Raw genomic sequence first — 16,133 nt, 5'->3', positions numbered from 1 at the left:
ATTGACAGTGAGGTGCCTGCCTGGGATTCTCTCTCTCTCTTTGTCCCTCCCTTACTTGCTCTCTCTCTCTCAAAATAAGTAAATGAACTTTATTTTTTTTAATGTTTATTTATTTTTGAGACAGAGATAGAGACAGAGCATGAACAGAGAGAGGGAGACACAGAATCTGAAGCAGGCTCCAGGCTCTGAGCTGTCAGCACAGAGCCCGACGTGGGGCTCGAACTCACAGACTATGAGATCATGACCTGAGCTGAAGTCAGATGCTTAACTGACTGAGCCACCCAGGCGCCCTATAAATAAATGAACTTTAAAAAAATTACTTTAAATTCTTTAAAAATACTTTAAAATTCTTTAAAAAGAATTAGTACTTTACATTTGAGGGCCCACAACGTATAAAGATGTAATTCTGTAACATCAACAACGAAAAAGGGTGAAGACAAAGCTATTAAGGGAGCAGAGTTTTTGTATGTTGTTGAAATCAAGTTAAGTTAGATTGTTAAAACTTTAGGATATTAAATATAATCCATATAGTAACCACAATGAAAATAGCTATAGAACATATACAAAAGGAATTAGAAAAGAATTGAAATATTTTGAGACAAAAATCAACTAAGCATAAAAGAAGACACTAATGTAGGAAATAAAGGACTGAAAAAAAGCAATAAGATATGTAGAAAATAAATAGAAAAATGACAGAAGTAATCCCTCCTTATAAGTAATTAAGTGTAAACAGATTAAACTCTCCAATGAAAAGACAGAGATTGGCAGAATGGATAAAATATGTGAACCAACTATATGCTGTCTATAAGAACTCACTTTAGATCCAAAGACACAAATAGATTGAAAGCGAAAGAATGGAAGAAGATATTCCATGAAAATAACCAAAAGGGAGCAAGTTGGCCTTATTAATATCAAACACAACGGACCTTAAACCAAAAAAGTTTCTAAGAGCCAAAGAAAGACATTGTGTATTAATTAAAGGCTCAATACAGCTAAAAGATATAACAATTATAAACATTTATGTACCTATTGACAGATCACCAAAATATATGTGGCCAAAACTGAAATCTGTTTTTATCAGTATTTGTAAAAAAAAAAAAAAAAAAAGAGATATAAATCAAGTTAGGGATGCCTATACCTAACCTCCAGAACACACTGACTCTTGTTTTATCTGTTCTTCTTCCCACTTTAATAAACCATTTGTAAAGAAACACACCTGAAGTGGAAATTCTTGAGAAATATTAGAACATCATCCTTCTAGAGGAATAGGATAGACTGGGTAGAGGGTAGAGTGGCAACTAGGACTCCTATTCAAAGTTCACAGTCAAATCTAGGGGGTCGTATACAGAGCTCCAGGGGAAAATCTCTGGATATCAAGGTCCTGGATTGGATAATTAAAAAGTTCAGCATACCCACAGCGGAACAGAGTTCTACAATACTCACTTTTCAGTTATCTTCCTATACAGAATCTTGGTCTCTGGGCCAAACCCTTAGGTCAAGGCTAAAATGCAGAGCAATGATGATCCTCTAAAAGCCTTTGAGAAGATTCCAAAAACCCAGCTCTAGCCCCCAGGACCAGAATCCTACCTGATAGAGTAAACTGCCCCTCTATGTCTGAGAATCTGCACCCTTCTTAAGCAGAAGGATAACTGACTGAAAGGTTGTTGCAGATCACATATTGAAAACAGGTTCTTACTTGAATTTATCAAATAAACATCAATAGAAAATATTTTTATCCATTTTAAAAATGAATAACAGAGAAGGAACACAGAGATCCATGAATTCAATGCAGAAGACATATTGTTCATGAATAATGAATAACTCTCTTGCCTAGAGACAGTATAGTGTGATTCCCAGCTGCTCATTCTTTTCTTGTCCCTTAGTGTAAACACAGAGTAAAGAAAAGACTGGCCTCACATGACCTTACGCTCTCATGATATCAATCTCTTACCAATTAACCCAGGTCCTAGATCCCACTGAATCATTCTCCTGGCATTCTGAACTTCCAAAGTTCCCTATTCTACCACCACTAGAATTCAATTAATTCATTCAGATTTGATTTCCATCCCGCTGAACACCATTTCACAGAGCTACTCTCCAGCTAGCACCTACTGTTGGCCTCTTCTATGTCAATATTCTCAGGAATGGGCCACTGACACCTGCCTATTTCACCTTCCCCTGGTGGCCAGCATCTGCCAAATACTTGTTCCTTTCCACTTCCTGACACTGTTCTCCAGCAAAACCTTCCTCCACTTCAACTTCCTCTGGGGAGACCCTACAAGCAGGTGTATGGAAACTAACAGCATCTTTTCCCACACACTTTATATCTTCAGGAGCATCTGAAGACACCAGTTATAACAAGAATGGATTTCTGAACTTGGGACAAGAAAGGAACAAAAAAAGCGATCATGTATAAATTCTAGAAATAGCTTAGAATCACTTGCTGATGAGTGGGACACCATAGCCTCCCAACCATTCTGAAGCACCGGGGGCAAACCAAGCAGCTGACCAGTCATCACAATTTCCCATTTCTTAAAACTTTGGAGAACCATATGCCACATAAATGGAGCTGGATCTTCTGGAATGTCCTCATCAGGCACAAGTCCCTGATGAACACAATCCTGGTCTTTGGTAGCGATTCCCCCATTAGCATCTCCAGCTGTCTCATTCAATGTAATATCTAATGTTCCTACCCTTCAAAACCAAATACAAGTTAAAGAATCCCTACAGTTTCCCCAGAAACAGCCCCTGCCCTACCCCAAGGCTCAGCCTCTGCTCCTGCCTAGAACCCTGTCTGACAGACTCTCAGTGCCCTCTGTTTTTAAGGGGTGAAGGAACAAGTATTCAAGGAAGATTGGATTAAGGAATCCAATAAGCTTCCATGTGAGGAGCCTAGTGAAGAAATTAGTGAAGGGGACAAGAGTATATTCTGTGATGGGGTCCAAAAGATAATCCAGCAAAAGCCTCAGTTATCCAATGCACTGTTTGAGAACTGACTCTAAGAAGGAAGGAAAAAGGGAGGTGAGTCATTCAGACAATGATTTATCAAGGCATCCAAGGGAGAACCTAGTAGAGAAGCAATTGGAAAAACACCCTGAGCATACACTTGGGCAAAGTCAATCAGGGTAGGATCCCTGTGAATGTACATCATGCAGGGCTCACTGCCGACTTTATTCTACCTCCCTCCTGGAATGTCTCACATCCACAGGGAAATCAGAAACTTGGCACCCTCAGTGGTTCAGGAATGTCACGTGAATAGCCCTTGGGGCTGTCCTTCATTGATTTAGCCACTTGACAGGTGCTAGAATCTCATCACCCATGCCCCCAAAAAAAGACCTTCTGAGCTACTGAGCTGAGAAACATCCAAAATCTAAATGGGGAATGGCCCCACCACTAAGAATGTTGCGGACCCAAGATCTAGCAAAAACTTTTCTTAAAGACCATGTTTTTAGTAAGATACAGCTCAAATTGAAGGTTGAGCCACATAGTCATGCTCATTGCACTTCCACAGAAGAATCACATGACTCAGGACAGTTTGGTGGCTAAAAGCTCACAACCCCATATGCAGTGTGTGCACAGTGGAGACATGGCCACTTCCCAGGTTCTTTCTATTCACATGGAGGACAAAGGAGAATGCTGGATGCAGGATCGTGGAGCCCCTAGCCTTCAGGACCCAGGTAAGAGTCAGAAGACAAATGCAGACCCAAATGAAGTGAAAGAGGGCCCTAAGCCAAATCAGGAGAACATCTATAAGAAAATGCAGGATTAGAGACCTTCCACACCAGGGAAAGAGCAAGCTGCTCAGGACAGAAGATGAACAGAGACCTTTGAAGCAAGAACACCTCAGGTCCTGGAACAGAAGGGACAGGCTCTTCATAAAACTGAGTTCAGACAAATAAGGAGTCGTTTGCTTCAGAAGCTTCAGTTCGAGGCAAAAGGCAAATGTCAGCAAGGTCCTCTGATAAAAGTCACATTGGTGTTAGCCTTTGTAGAGAGCCCAGGACCTTTTCAAACCAGAATAGGCTTTATGGGTGTGAGGATACCGTCAAGGGCCTGATGCCAGAGGGGAGACTGTGGTTTAGGATGTGTTTCATGCACAGAAGGAAAGTCAGAATAAGGAGGAACCCCAGACCCAGGCAGAGCCCACAGCTGGGCATTCCTGTGATTACAGAACCTCCTACCTTGAGCAAAGTGATAAGTGCAACAGCATCTGAAGGCTTGAATTTTCTAAGTAGAAGCAGGCAGTTAGGAGAAAAAGACAGACACCCTGAGAAAATGATGGAATTCATAGAGCAGCAACTCCTTCCACGTTCCCAGGAGTCAAGGGTGTCAGGTTCCACAAGCTGTGCTGGTCACTGCACTGGGTTCTCTCTTAGTGGGTGTGCTTCTTCTACTTAGCCAGAAAGTCTTTCTCTAACTCCTCCTAGGTAGAGAATTTCAGAAACCTTTCATTCCCTGTAGAGAAAAAATAGCGCTCCTATTAATATATTCTCCAAAGAGTATATTTTATTTTCCAAACAGATGTATTCCTTCTCATAGGAGCATGGTATGTGTTTAGTCGATGTCACATTTGAGATCAAGGTTTATACGGTATCAGTAGCTTGGACTAGAAAAAGGAAAAGATTAACTTCAGTGCCTGCTGATTGCCTGCTTCACCTTCTAAACTGTGTCCCAGGCCATGGAGGGAGAGTAAGAATAGCACTACAAAGTCACCACAATTCTGGCTTCCTCCATTTGTACCTGGTCCCATGTCCAAATATTAAGTTCATTATTTTTCCTAATCCTTTCATTAGAAAGGGAAAAAAAATGTCCCTATGCATATTTTCAGGAGCCTTCAAAAGTGACAAGATCAAATGAAGACCCAATCCCAGGATCTGGCTCAAGCAGTCCTACCCCCTCAATATTGTCACTTGATTTTTTTAATGGTGTATTTATTTTTGAGAAAGAGAGCATGAAAGCAGGGCAGGGGAAGAGAGAAGGGGGAGAGAGGATCCAAAGTGGGCTCTTCGGCTGACAGGAGCAAGCCCGATGTGGGGCTTGAACTCACAAATTGCAAGATCATGACCTGAGCTGAAATCAGATGCTCAACCAACTGAGCCATCCAGGTGCCCCTCAGTATCTTCACTTTATACAACTCGAGGGTAAACCGTAGGGTGGGTGTGGTTATACAGATATAATAGAGCAATAAATTCTCCACTTAACCTCCAGGGACAGTAGGAAATAACCAGCCTCATATATCACAAAAGTAAGAAACAGAAGTTTAGAATGGCTCACCCTAAATTCAGAAGGGTTAGGAGACATTTACGTTCCTATATCTCTTGGTGTGAGACTAGTTGACATCCACACCTAATAGTCCTTCCCCTTTAATGAAAGCTGAGTAGATGGGCAGTAAAAACGTGAAGCAGTCAACTCCTTGTCCTTCTACCCTTTCCCATATTCTAGAGCATTACTGAACACAGAACTGAAGTGTGTGTGACGGCGGGGGAATTGTCAAGGAGGCTGCTGGGGACTGGTTCATCTCTCTGTCCCAAATGATAAGTGACAGCTCTGTGTAAAAGGGCATAAGTAGGAACATGTATGCAGTGACCTTGGCTTCTGACACCTGAACACTATGGATGTCCAGGGGTGGGGTAGTAAAGCAGCTTTCTTTATTCTTCTACCCTCTGACAGATGAATGACAAAGAAAAGGGAAGAAAGATCTTATCAAAGCTTGGAAGGGAAGAAAAACATTCTCTATACAAGCTTGCAAGTCTCTATATAATCTTCAAGTAACATTCAGTTTGCCCTCCTGGACTGGAGTGGAACTGGATTCAGAGCTAGAAGCATGAGTGTTGACTCTAGTCTTGAGCCAGCTCTTCCCACTTCCCACCCTAAAAAGTGCCTTTTTTGCACTTTTAAAAAATTATTAAGTGTCACACAGAGCTGAGTGGGCTTTGTCATAGTACATTTTTAGAGTACTGCTATGGTAAAATCCTAGATGATCAGAACAAAACACAGTAAAAGGGTATTTGCTACTTAAGGATCTTTAGTGTCTGTAATGTTAATATATCTTGGAACAAATATTCAACTCATAATGAGATCTCTCTGTTTTATATTTACCTTCTATAAAATGTTCCATCTGAAAGAAAAAGGATGACCCAGATGTCAATGGTGGTCAATATGAGGAAAAGAGTAGTGCAGTGAGTGGGAAACAAGGAAAATGACTGAAGGAAATCAGAATGAACTAGAAATAGGAGGAATGAGAATATTCATCATTTTCATCATGATAGCCATCCCACCGACACACACACACGCACAACCATACCCAGGCCCACCTCTTTGTGGCAGCTGACAGTCCCAGGGCCATCCCCATAAGAAGTGTGTTTAGGTTTTATCTTTGAGCATCAAGTCAATATCTTCATGAATATTGTCAGACATGATATGGCCCTCTCTGAGGAAGGTGATCTTGGGGCCTCTTCAAGCTGTGCTTCATGACAATACCTAGGGCCCCTGTATTAGTTTCTGAGATCTTCCATAACAAATTACCACAAACTTTGTGGCTTAATACAACAAATTTATTATCTCACCATTCTAGAGTCAGAAGTTCAAAATCAAGATGTCAGCCACACTATATAAAGAAAACCCTAAAGACTCCACCAAAAAACTACTAGAACTGATCAATGAATTTAGTAAAGTTGCAGGATACAAAATCAATATACAGAAATCCATTGCATTTCTATAAACTAATAATGAAGTAGTGGAAAGAGAAATTAAGAAAACAATCTCATTTACAACTGCACCCAAAATGATAAGATACCTAGGAGTAAACTTAACCAAGGAGGTAAAAGATCTGTACTTTGAAAACTACAAAACATTGGTGAAAGAAATTGAAGATGGTGCAAACAAATGGAAAGACATTCCGTGCTCATGGGTTGGAAGAACAAATATTGTTAAAAGGTCCATACTACCCAAAGCTATCAAAATACCAACAGTATTTTTCACAGAACTAGAAAAAAAACAAACCTAAAATGTGTATGGAATCAGAAAAGACCCTGAATAGCCAAAGCAATCTTGAAAACAAAACTGGAGGTATCAAAATCTCAGATTTCAAGATATACTACAAAGCTATAGCAACCAAAACTGTATGGTACTGGCACAAAAACAGACACATAGATCAATGGAACAGAATTGAGAGCCCAGAAATAAACCCACAATTATATGGTCAGTTAATATTCAAACAAAGCAGAAAAGAGTATTCAATGGGAAAAAGACAGTCTCTTCAACAAATGATGTTGGGAAAACTGTACAGCTCCATGCAAAAGAATGAAACTGGACCACTTTCTTACACCACACACAAAAATAAACTCAAAATGGATTAAGTACCTAAATGTGACACCTGAAGCCATAAAAATCCTAGAAGAGAACATAGGCAGTAAGTTCTCTGACATCAGCCACAGCAACTTTTTTCTAGATATGTCTCCTAAGACAAGGGAAACAAAAGCAAAAATAAACTATTGGGACTGCATCAAAATAAAAAGCTTCTGCACAGCAAAGAAAGCAATCAACAAAATTAAAAAACAATCTACTGAATGAGAGAAGATATTTGCAAATGACACATCCAAAAAAGGGTTAGTATCCAAAATATATAAAGAACTTATACAACCCAACACCCAAAAAACAAATAATCTAATTTAAAAATGGGCAAAACATAAACAGACATTGCTCCAAAGAAGACACCCAGATGGCCAATGGACACATGAAAAGATGCTCAACATCACTCATCATCAGGGAAACGCAAATCAAAACTACAATGAGAAATCACCTCACAGCTGTCAGAACAGCTAAAATCAAAAACACAAGAAACATCAAGGATGTGGAGAAAAAGGAACCCTCATGCAAAGTTCATGGGAATGCAAACTGGTGCAGCCACTGTGAAAACCAGTATGAAGATTCCTCAAAAAATTGAAAATAGACCTATTTTCCAGTAATTCCACTAGTGGATATTTACCCAGAGAACACAAAAACACTAATTTGAAAAGATATATGCACCTCTATATTTATTGCACTATTATTTACAAAAGACAAATTATGGAAGCCCCCAAGTGTCCATTAATAGATGAATGGATAAAGAAGATATGGTATATATATCTACATCTATATCTATATAATATCTATATCTGTGTCTATATCTAATAATATTCCATCGTGTGTGTGTGTTTTCAGCCATAAAAAAGAATGAAATCTTGCCATTTGCAACAATGTGGATGGATCTAGAGAGTACAAGCAAAAAAATCAGAGAAAGACAAATACCATATGATTTCACTTACATGTGTAATTTACGATACAAAACAGAGAAAAAAAGAGACAAAAACCAGACTCTTACCTCTAGAGAATAAACTGATGGTTACCAGAGGGGAGGTGGGTGGGAGGATGGGTGAAAGAGGTGAAGGGGATTAAAAGTACACTTATTATGATGAGCCCTGAGTAATGTATAGAATAGTTGAATCATTCTAATTGTACACCAGAAACTAATATAACACTGTATGTTAATGATATTGCAATCAAAATTTTAAATTTTAAATTAAAAACACAAGAAAATCAAGATGTCAGCAGGACCACATTCCCTACAAAGTCTCCAGGAAAGAAATTTTCCTTGCCTCTCCCAATGTCTGGTAGCTTCTGGTGTCCCTTGGCTCATGGCAGCATAACCCCAACCTCCCCCCACCTTCACACGGCCTTCCTCTCTAAGCATCTCTATGACCAGTCTGTCTCTCCTATTATAAAGATCAGTATGCAAAACTCAGTTGCATTTCTATATATTAGAAATGAGCAACCAGAAATTAAAATAAAAACACTCTTTACATACAGCATTGGAAAATATGAAATACTTAGGGTTAAATCCGACAAAAGCTGTGAACGATCTGTAAGCTAAAAACTATAAAATATAGCTGAGAAAAAAATTACAGATGATGTAAATAAATGGAGAGCTAGCCCATGGCTTGAAAAACCCAATATTGATAAGAAGTCAATTCTCCCCAGTTTGATCAATGTAATACCAATCAAGATGTGGCAGGCATTTTTTTTAATTGACAAACTGATTCTAGAGTTCATGTGAAATGGAAAAAAAACTAGAATAGCCAAAACAACTTTGAAAAAAAGAACAAAATTGGAAAGCTACTACTACCTGATTTCAAGATTTGTTATAAAGTTTTAACAATCAAAATAGTCTGATGTTGGCATAAAAAAAAGCAAATAGATCAATGATGCAATACATATATATACATATATACATATATATATATATATATACACGCATACACATACACACACACATATTCGACAAACACACACACACCATGGAGTTTTACAATATAGATTTCATTTATTAGAATAGTTTTATATTTACAGAAAAATTGAGAAGATAGCACATAAAGTTCCTATATGTCTCTCATCAAGTTTCCCCTATTATTAACATCCTATATTAATATAATACATTTCTTATATTTAATGAACTAATGTTGATACATTGTTATTAACTAAAGTCCATCATTTACTCAAATTTCCTTAGTTTTAACTAACATCTTTTTCTGTTCCAAATAACATCTAGTTGTTATGTCTCCCTAGGCTCCTCTTAGCTATGACAGTTTCTCAGACTTTCCTTGTTTTTGATGACCTTGACAGGTTTGAAGAGTGCTGGACAAGTATTTTGTAGAATATCCCCCAATTGGGATTTGTCTGATGTTTTTTTCATTAGGCTGGGAAAAAAGTGCTTATGTTATACCAAGGTTATATACTATCAACGTGATTTATCTGATGAAGTTAACCTTCATTACTTGAGACAGCGTCTGTTACATTTCTCCACTGTAAAAGTATTCTTCCCCTCCCCTCTTTTCTATACTGTACTCTTCAGAAGAAAGTCACTACACACAGCCCACACCTGAGGAGTGGACACTTATACCCCGCTTCCTTAAGGGTGGAATATCTACATAAATTACTTGAAATGCTTTTGCAAAAGAAATTTTTCTCTTCTCATTTATTTATTTAATAACTTATATCCCTATAGACTCACGGATATTTGTTTTATACCTTGGATTATAATCCAATACTACTTTATTTACATACTGTTGATCAAATTGTTCAAATTGGCCTTTGGGAGCTCCTTCAGTTGGCTGCTGTGTTCTTTTGAAAAAATCCCATCAACATAGGATTTTCCTTTTTCAGCACTTCACTTCCGGTGCTACAAGATGCTCCAGGTCCATCTTGCATATTTCCTGCCCCAGTCCTAAAATTACCCACCTCTCCAAGAAGCCCTGGATCTTTTTATTGACAAATGGTACTAAAAAACAAGATCTAGGGGTGTTGGATGACTCAGTCAGCTGAGCACCTGACTCTTGATTTCAGCTCAGGTCATGATCCCAGGGTCATAGAATGAGCCCTGTGTCAGGTTCTGCACTGAGCATAGAGCCTGCTTAAGATTCTCTCTCTTTCCCTCTGTCTCTCTCTCTCTCTCTCTCTCTCAAATTAAAAAAAAGGAAAGAAAAGAAAAACAAGATCTGGGCATTAGGTGTGTACTCATTGCTAATGGAGTGAATATTTGATTTTAACAAAGGTGCAAGGGCAATTCATTAGAGAAAGCAGTCGTTTTCTTTTCTTTTCTTTCTTTCTTTCTTTTTTTTTTTTGTTGAGAGAAAGAGATGGGGGAGGGGCAGAGAGAGAATCCCAAGCAGGCTCTATGCTCAGGGAGGAGCACAACACAGGGCTCAATCCCACAACCGTGAGATCATGATCTAAGCTGAAATCAAGAGTCAGTCGCTTAAGCAATTGAGCCACCCAGGCACCCCAGAGAAAGCAGTATTTTCAACAAATGATGCTAAAACAACTGGATATCCATATGCCAAAGAAAGAGAGAAAGAGAGACAGAGACAGAGAGAGACAGAAAGAGGAAGGAAGGAAGGAAGAAAGGAAGGAAGGGAGGGAGGAAGGAAGAGGTAAAGAAAAGAACAAATAAACGAGCTTGGCTCTATACCTTGTACCATATACAAACATTACCTCAAAATCCTTCATAGACCTAAAGGTAAAACCTGAAACAATAAGACTTACAGAACAAAAACAGCAGAAAATCTTTGTGACCTTATGCTAGGCACAAATTTATTATAAAGACAGATCCATAAAAGAAAAGTTTAATAAGTTGGACTTCACCAAAACTCATGTGCTATTCTTTGGAACACTGTTAAAAGAATGAAAAGACAAGCCACATATGGAGAAAAAATGTTAATCTGACAAAGTGTTTATCTGATAAACAACTTTAATCCAGAATTTATATATTTTTTAATTTTTTTTAACATTTATTTTTGAGACAGAGAGAGACAGAGTATGAATGGGGGAGGGTCAGAGAGAGGGAGACACAGAATCCGAAACAGGCTCAAGGCTCTGAGCTGTCAGCACAGAGCCCAACGCGGGGCTCGAACTCAAGGACCACGAGATCGTGACCTGAGCCGAAGTCGGCCGCTCAACCGACTGAGCCACCCAGGCGCCCCAGTATATTTATTTTTGAATGTTTATTTATTTTTAAGTTTCTTTATCTTGAGAGAGAGGGAGAGAGTACATGTACAAGTGGGGAGGGGCAGACAGAAAGGGGAAGAAAGAGAATCCCAACCAGTCTCCACACTGTTAGTGCAGAGCCTGATGCAGAGCTCAGACCAGACTCCCAGACCGTGAGATCATGGCCTGAGCCGAGACCAAGAGTCAGACGCCTAACTGACTGAGCCACCAAGGTGCCTCTATTTATTTATTTTAAGAAAGCATGAAGGCATGAGCAGGGGAGAGGCAGAGAGAGAGAGAGAGAGAGAGAGAGAGAGAGAGAGAGAATCCCAAGCAGGCTCTGTGCTCAGCATGCAGCCTGATGCAGGGCTCAATTCCACAACCCTGGGATCACAACCTGAGCCAAAATCAAGAGTCAGACACTCAACCAACTGAGCCACCTAGGTGCCCCTAGAATTTATATTTAAATCTTACAGCTCAGTAAGAAAACAATTCAATTTCTTAAGCAGACAAAAGATTTGCACACACTTTCCCAAAATGATATATGGCTAGCAAATAAGCACACAAAGATGCTCACCAGCATTTGTCATAGGGGAACAACAAATCAAAACTAGAGCTATTAGAACGAATAAAATTAAAATAAATGATCATGCAAAAAGTTTAAAAGACTGTGGAGAAACCAGTAGAAATATAAGAGAGTAAAAACTCATTGAAAAATACTTTACCAGTTTTTTTATTTAAATTTTAATTGATTACTATACAGTGCAGTATTGGTTTCAGAAGTAGATTTCAGTGATTCATCACTTACACACAAATCCACTGCTCATTACAACAAGTGCCCCTCTTAATACCCATAATCCATCTAGCCCATCTCCCACCCACCTCCTTCCATCAACCCTCAGTTTTTTCTCTATCGTTAAGAGTCTATTATGGTTTGTTTCCCTTTCTTCTCTCTCCCTCAACCCATGCCATATGTTCATTTGTTTTGTTTCTTAAATTTGACATATGAGGGAAAGCATATGATATTTGTCTTTCTCTGATTGACTTATTTTGCTTAGCATAATACACTCTAGCTCCATCCATGTCATTGCAAATGGCAAGATTTCATTATTTTTGATGGCTGAGTAATATTCCATTACACACACACACACACACACACACACATCCATTCATCAGTTGATGGGCATTTCGGTTCTCTCCATAGTTTGGCTATTGTTGATAATGCTGCTATAAACCTTGTAGCAGCATGTACCCTTCGTACGTGGGTGCATGTACCCCTTTGAATCTGTATTTTTGTATCCTTTGGGCAAATACCTAATAGATTTTAGCAGTTTCTTAAAAAGCTAAATAAATATCTACCATATGATCCAGCCATTCTACTCCAAGGTACTTAATAAAAAGATAATAAAGTATGTGTTCATACAAAGACTCGAATACAAATGCTTCTTACTTCTCTCAGTCCTGAGTACCAGCCAAAAACCTGGAGCCATATAGACACTCAAGAAATTCTGGATAGATGAAGAGACCAATGGGTGGATCAAAAGAGAAGTGGATGGAAACAGGAACAGATGACAGGTGGGCAAGAAAACAGACAGAAAGATAAATAAATGTGGTGGACAATCTATGGTGAGATAAATGGACAAAAACAAATGTACAAAAGGATGAAGATTAAGGGATGGATGAAAAGATGGACAGGAGAAAGGTAAATGGATACACAGAGAAATGGATAAATGAAGAGACACACGCATTAGATGGACAGACGGACCAATGGACAAAGAGTTCATAAGCAATTCAAGGGCAAATCATTCCTTGTTTATCTGTTTTTCCAATGCCCACAAAAGGACAAGGTATAGGTAGGGAGATGCTCGGTACGCATTTTTTTGAAGGAATGAGTGAATGACTGACTGCAGTACTGGGTTACTATGGAAAGTTTTGGACTAAGAGTAAAAGACCTCATTTCCATCTTTATCTGTAACCTCAAGTTGTCTATGTAAACATGGGTGACTTAACTAAATACCTTCAATTTACTCTTCTGTAAAATGGGTAGACTGGATTCAATGATTTCTAAGGTCTTTTCCAAACACTCTGTGTTCCATGACTTAAAGCTGCCCAAATCTAAGATAAGGCTATGGGATAGGAGCAGGAGCCACATTTAAGCAAATATGTGTTTATTTACAACTTGTCCTAATGCAGAGCCGATTCCAGATCTCTGCCAATGATGGGGAGAATAGTTAACACACTCCAGATGAGATTCTATTCAAACTGTCTGACTGGGAGTGGAAATGAAAGGCTGATAGTAGAGCCCAAGGGGTAATTAAGAGTGAAACATGAACCTCTGTGAGGGTGTACCCTCCTCAAGCTGAAAGGAAGGAGGGAAGGGCCAGGCTACACAAAGCCTCCCAAGGCCCCGGCTGATGGCCAAATGCACTCTATCCAGAAGGATGGTTGTTTGTTCACAGAGCACGTGGCCTGTCCTCCCAGAGTCGCACCTGGACTCCTAACATGCTCTGGAGTAGTAATTGTGCTGAGAACACGTCTATCATTAGTTACAGACTGCTACGTGCCAGGCACTGTCTGTATGTCACCTCATCACTTCTCCCAATGACCCTGGGAGGCAGGAACGATGATCCTCACTCATGGAGGAGGAAAGCGCATAGCCAGTAAGTGGCAGATTGAGAACTTGAACCCAGAGGACTTTGGCTGCCTGTCTGTTGGACAGCTGCCCTGGAACTGGTCAGGTAACAATGCGGAGACTTCAGACTTCATGCCACGCCAAACTGCAGGGACACCCTCTGGAGCTTGCCTGATCCCTCTACAATGTGCTTTCCCACTGATTCAGGCCTACAATGTTGATCCATCACTCCCGCTTTGTAGATGGGACACTGAGAGTCAGACTGACAGGTGAGTGAGCCGGCCATGGTCACACAACTTGTGAATGGTGAAACTGGGATTCCCTCACAGGGAACTGGAGTCCCAGGCCAGAGCTCTTAGCCAGTGGATTATTCTCTTCCCACATAGTAGCTGTAGTGGACATCTGTGGATTTTGCCTAAACATCCACTCTTCCTTCCTCTAGTGAAATCATCTGAATTTTCTTTGAGGAATCATACCCACCACACTCCACCTCAGTCCACGCGATTTGGGTGGTACTGATATGGCCTGGGGGGCAGGGGAGGAATGCAAGATGGAATAGTCCCCATGTTTTGAACTGGCAAAAGAAAAACTGAGGTTTGTCCTAGGCTCTCCTGAGCTGTAGAGCCCAGGCCACCATGTTCTGCAGCTACTTGTGCCCTTCAGAAATAAATACAGCTGCCAGAAAGCGAGAGGCTTGAGCCATGACTAATCCCAGGCCACAGATGGAACAAGAACTCAGAGGTGCCCACCAATGCAATGTTTCAAAAAATGCCATCAGCTACACAGAGCAAAGAGGGAGAGGAGAGCACAATGCAAATACACAATTAGGCTTCAGAGCACGAAGAAAGGCTGAACGCACAGACCAGCGCCAATCTTCAGGACGCCCGCCTCCCTCTGCGCGGCCTTGCCTCCACTGCCCTCTAGTGGCCAGAAAGGGACCAGCCCGCGGATTTAAACCAAGTTCCCAGGGAAGAGAGGAGGTGAAACCAGACTCTGATGAGAGAGGATCACAGGGCCTGGGGCTTCCCAGAGAAACCAGATCCACTCCTCTCCATCACTCAGCCACTGGCCTCGTTCAGCCTCTCCTTCACCTCTCCCTGGCACTTCTGCAACAGCCTCCTCACTGATTTTAATAAAAATAATAAACAGCCTAGTGAATGCTGACTTCAGGCACTGTGCTGAGCACTACATTATCTCATTGAACTCTTACATCTTTTGAAGTGGGCAGTATCCCCCCTACAGATTAAGAAATAGAGGCTCACATGAGTTAGGGAACTTATTTAATGCCACATGGGTACCTACAAGTGGAAAACAGGAGTGACCACTAATGGGTGGAGTTTTTGGAGGAAGAAGGTGACAAAATGTTCTAAAATTGATTGTGATGATAAATTGTATAGCTCTGTGAATATACAAAAATCCACCAAATTGTACTGCATATGTATTACTTTCCTATTGCTGCTGAAACAAATGACAACTTAGTGGCTTCAAACACCAATTTATTCTTTTATAGTCTGGAGGCCAAAAGTCTAAAATCAAGGTGTTGGCAGGGATGTGTCCCTTCTGGAAGCCCAAGGAGGAATCTGTTTCCTTGCTCTTCCAGCTTATTGAGCCTGCCTGCATTCCTTGGCAATTGGCCTCTTCCTATATCTTCCATGTGTATCATTTAAACCTCAAAGGTTCAAATGTTATACTTCCCTTTTCTCTTTCTCATCCACTTGTCCCCCTCTTAGAAAGACCTTTGTTATTACACCTGACTCACAGGATATTACAGGATAATCTTTCCATCTCCAATGCCTCATTTACTCATATATCCAAATTTGTTTTTATCAGGTAAGGTAACATATTCACAGGTTCCACGGATTAGGATGTACACATCTTTGAAAGCCATCATTCAGCCTATCACAGTATGTACATAATAAAACTTGTTTTGGAGGGTTTTTTTTACGCTTATTTGTTATTTATTTTGAGAGCGTGAGTAGGG

At 40.1% G+C, this 16,133-nt stretch overlaps 1 protein-coding gene across 1 annotated transcript in view; it reads right to left on the bottom strand.

Annotated features, from left to right (window-relative positions):
* THOC3 (THO complex subunit 3) overlaps positions 1-16,133 on the bottom strand; it is an 87,588-nt gene that overhangs the window by 23,342 nt on the left and 48,113 nt on the right. Inside the window, exon 3 of the mRNA XM_053226289.1 lies at positions 4,182-4,455. Within this exon, the coding sequence (XP_053082264.1) occupies positions 4,182-4,289 (108 nt within the window). The 5' untranslated portion in view covers positions 4,290-4,455. The remainder of the gene's footprint in view (positions 1-4,181; positions 4,456-16,133) is intronic.

This window comes from Acinonyx jubatus, chromosome A1 (genome assembly GCF_027475565.1).
Source record: "Acinonyx jubatus isolate Ajub_Pintada_27869175 chromosome A1, VMU_Ajub_asm_v1.0, whole genome shotgun sequence".
In the NCBI taxonomy this organism is placed as follows: domain Eukaryota; kingdom Metazoa; phylum Chordata; class Mammalia; order Carnivora; family Felidae; genus Acinonyx; species Acinonyx jubatus.
The sequence above is the reverse complement of the archived record's forward strand: the minus strand, read 5'-3'. Positions and strand labels throughout refer to the sequence as shown.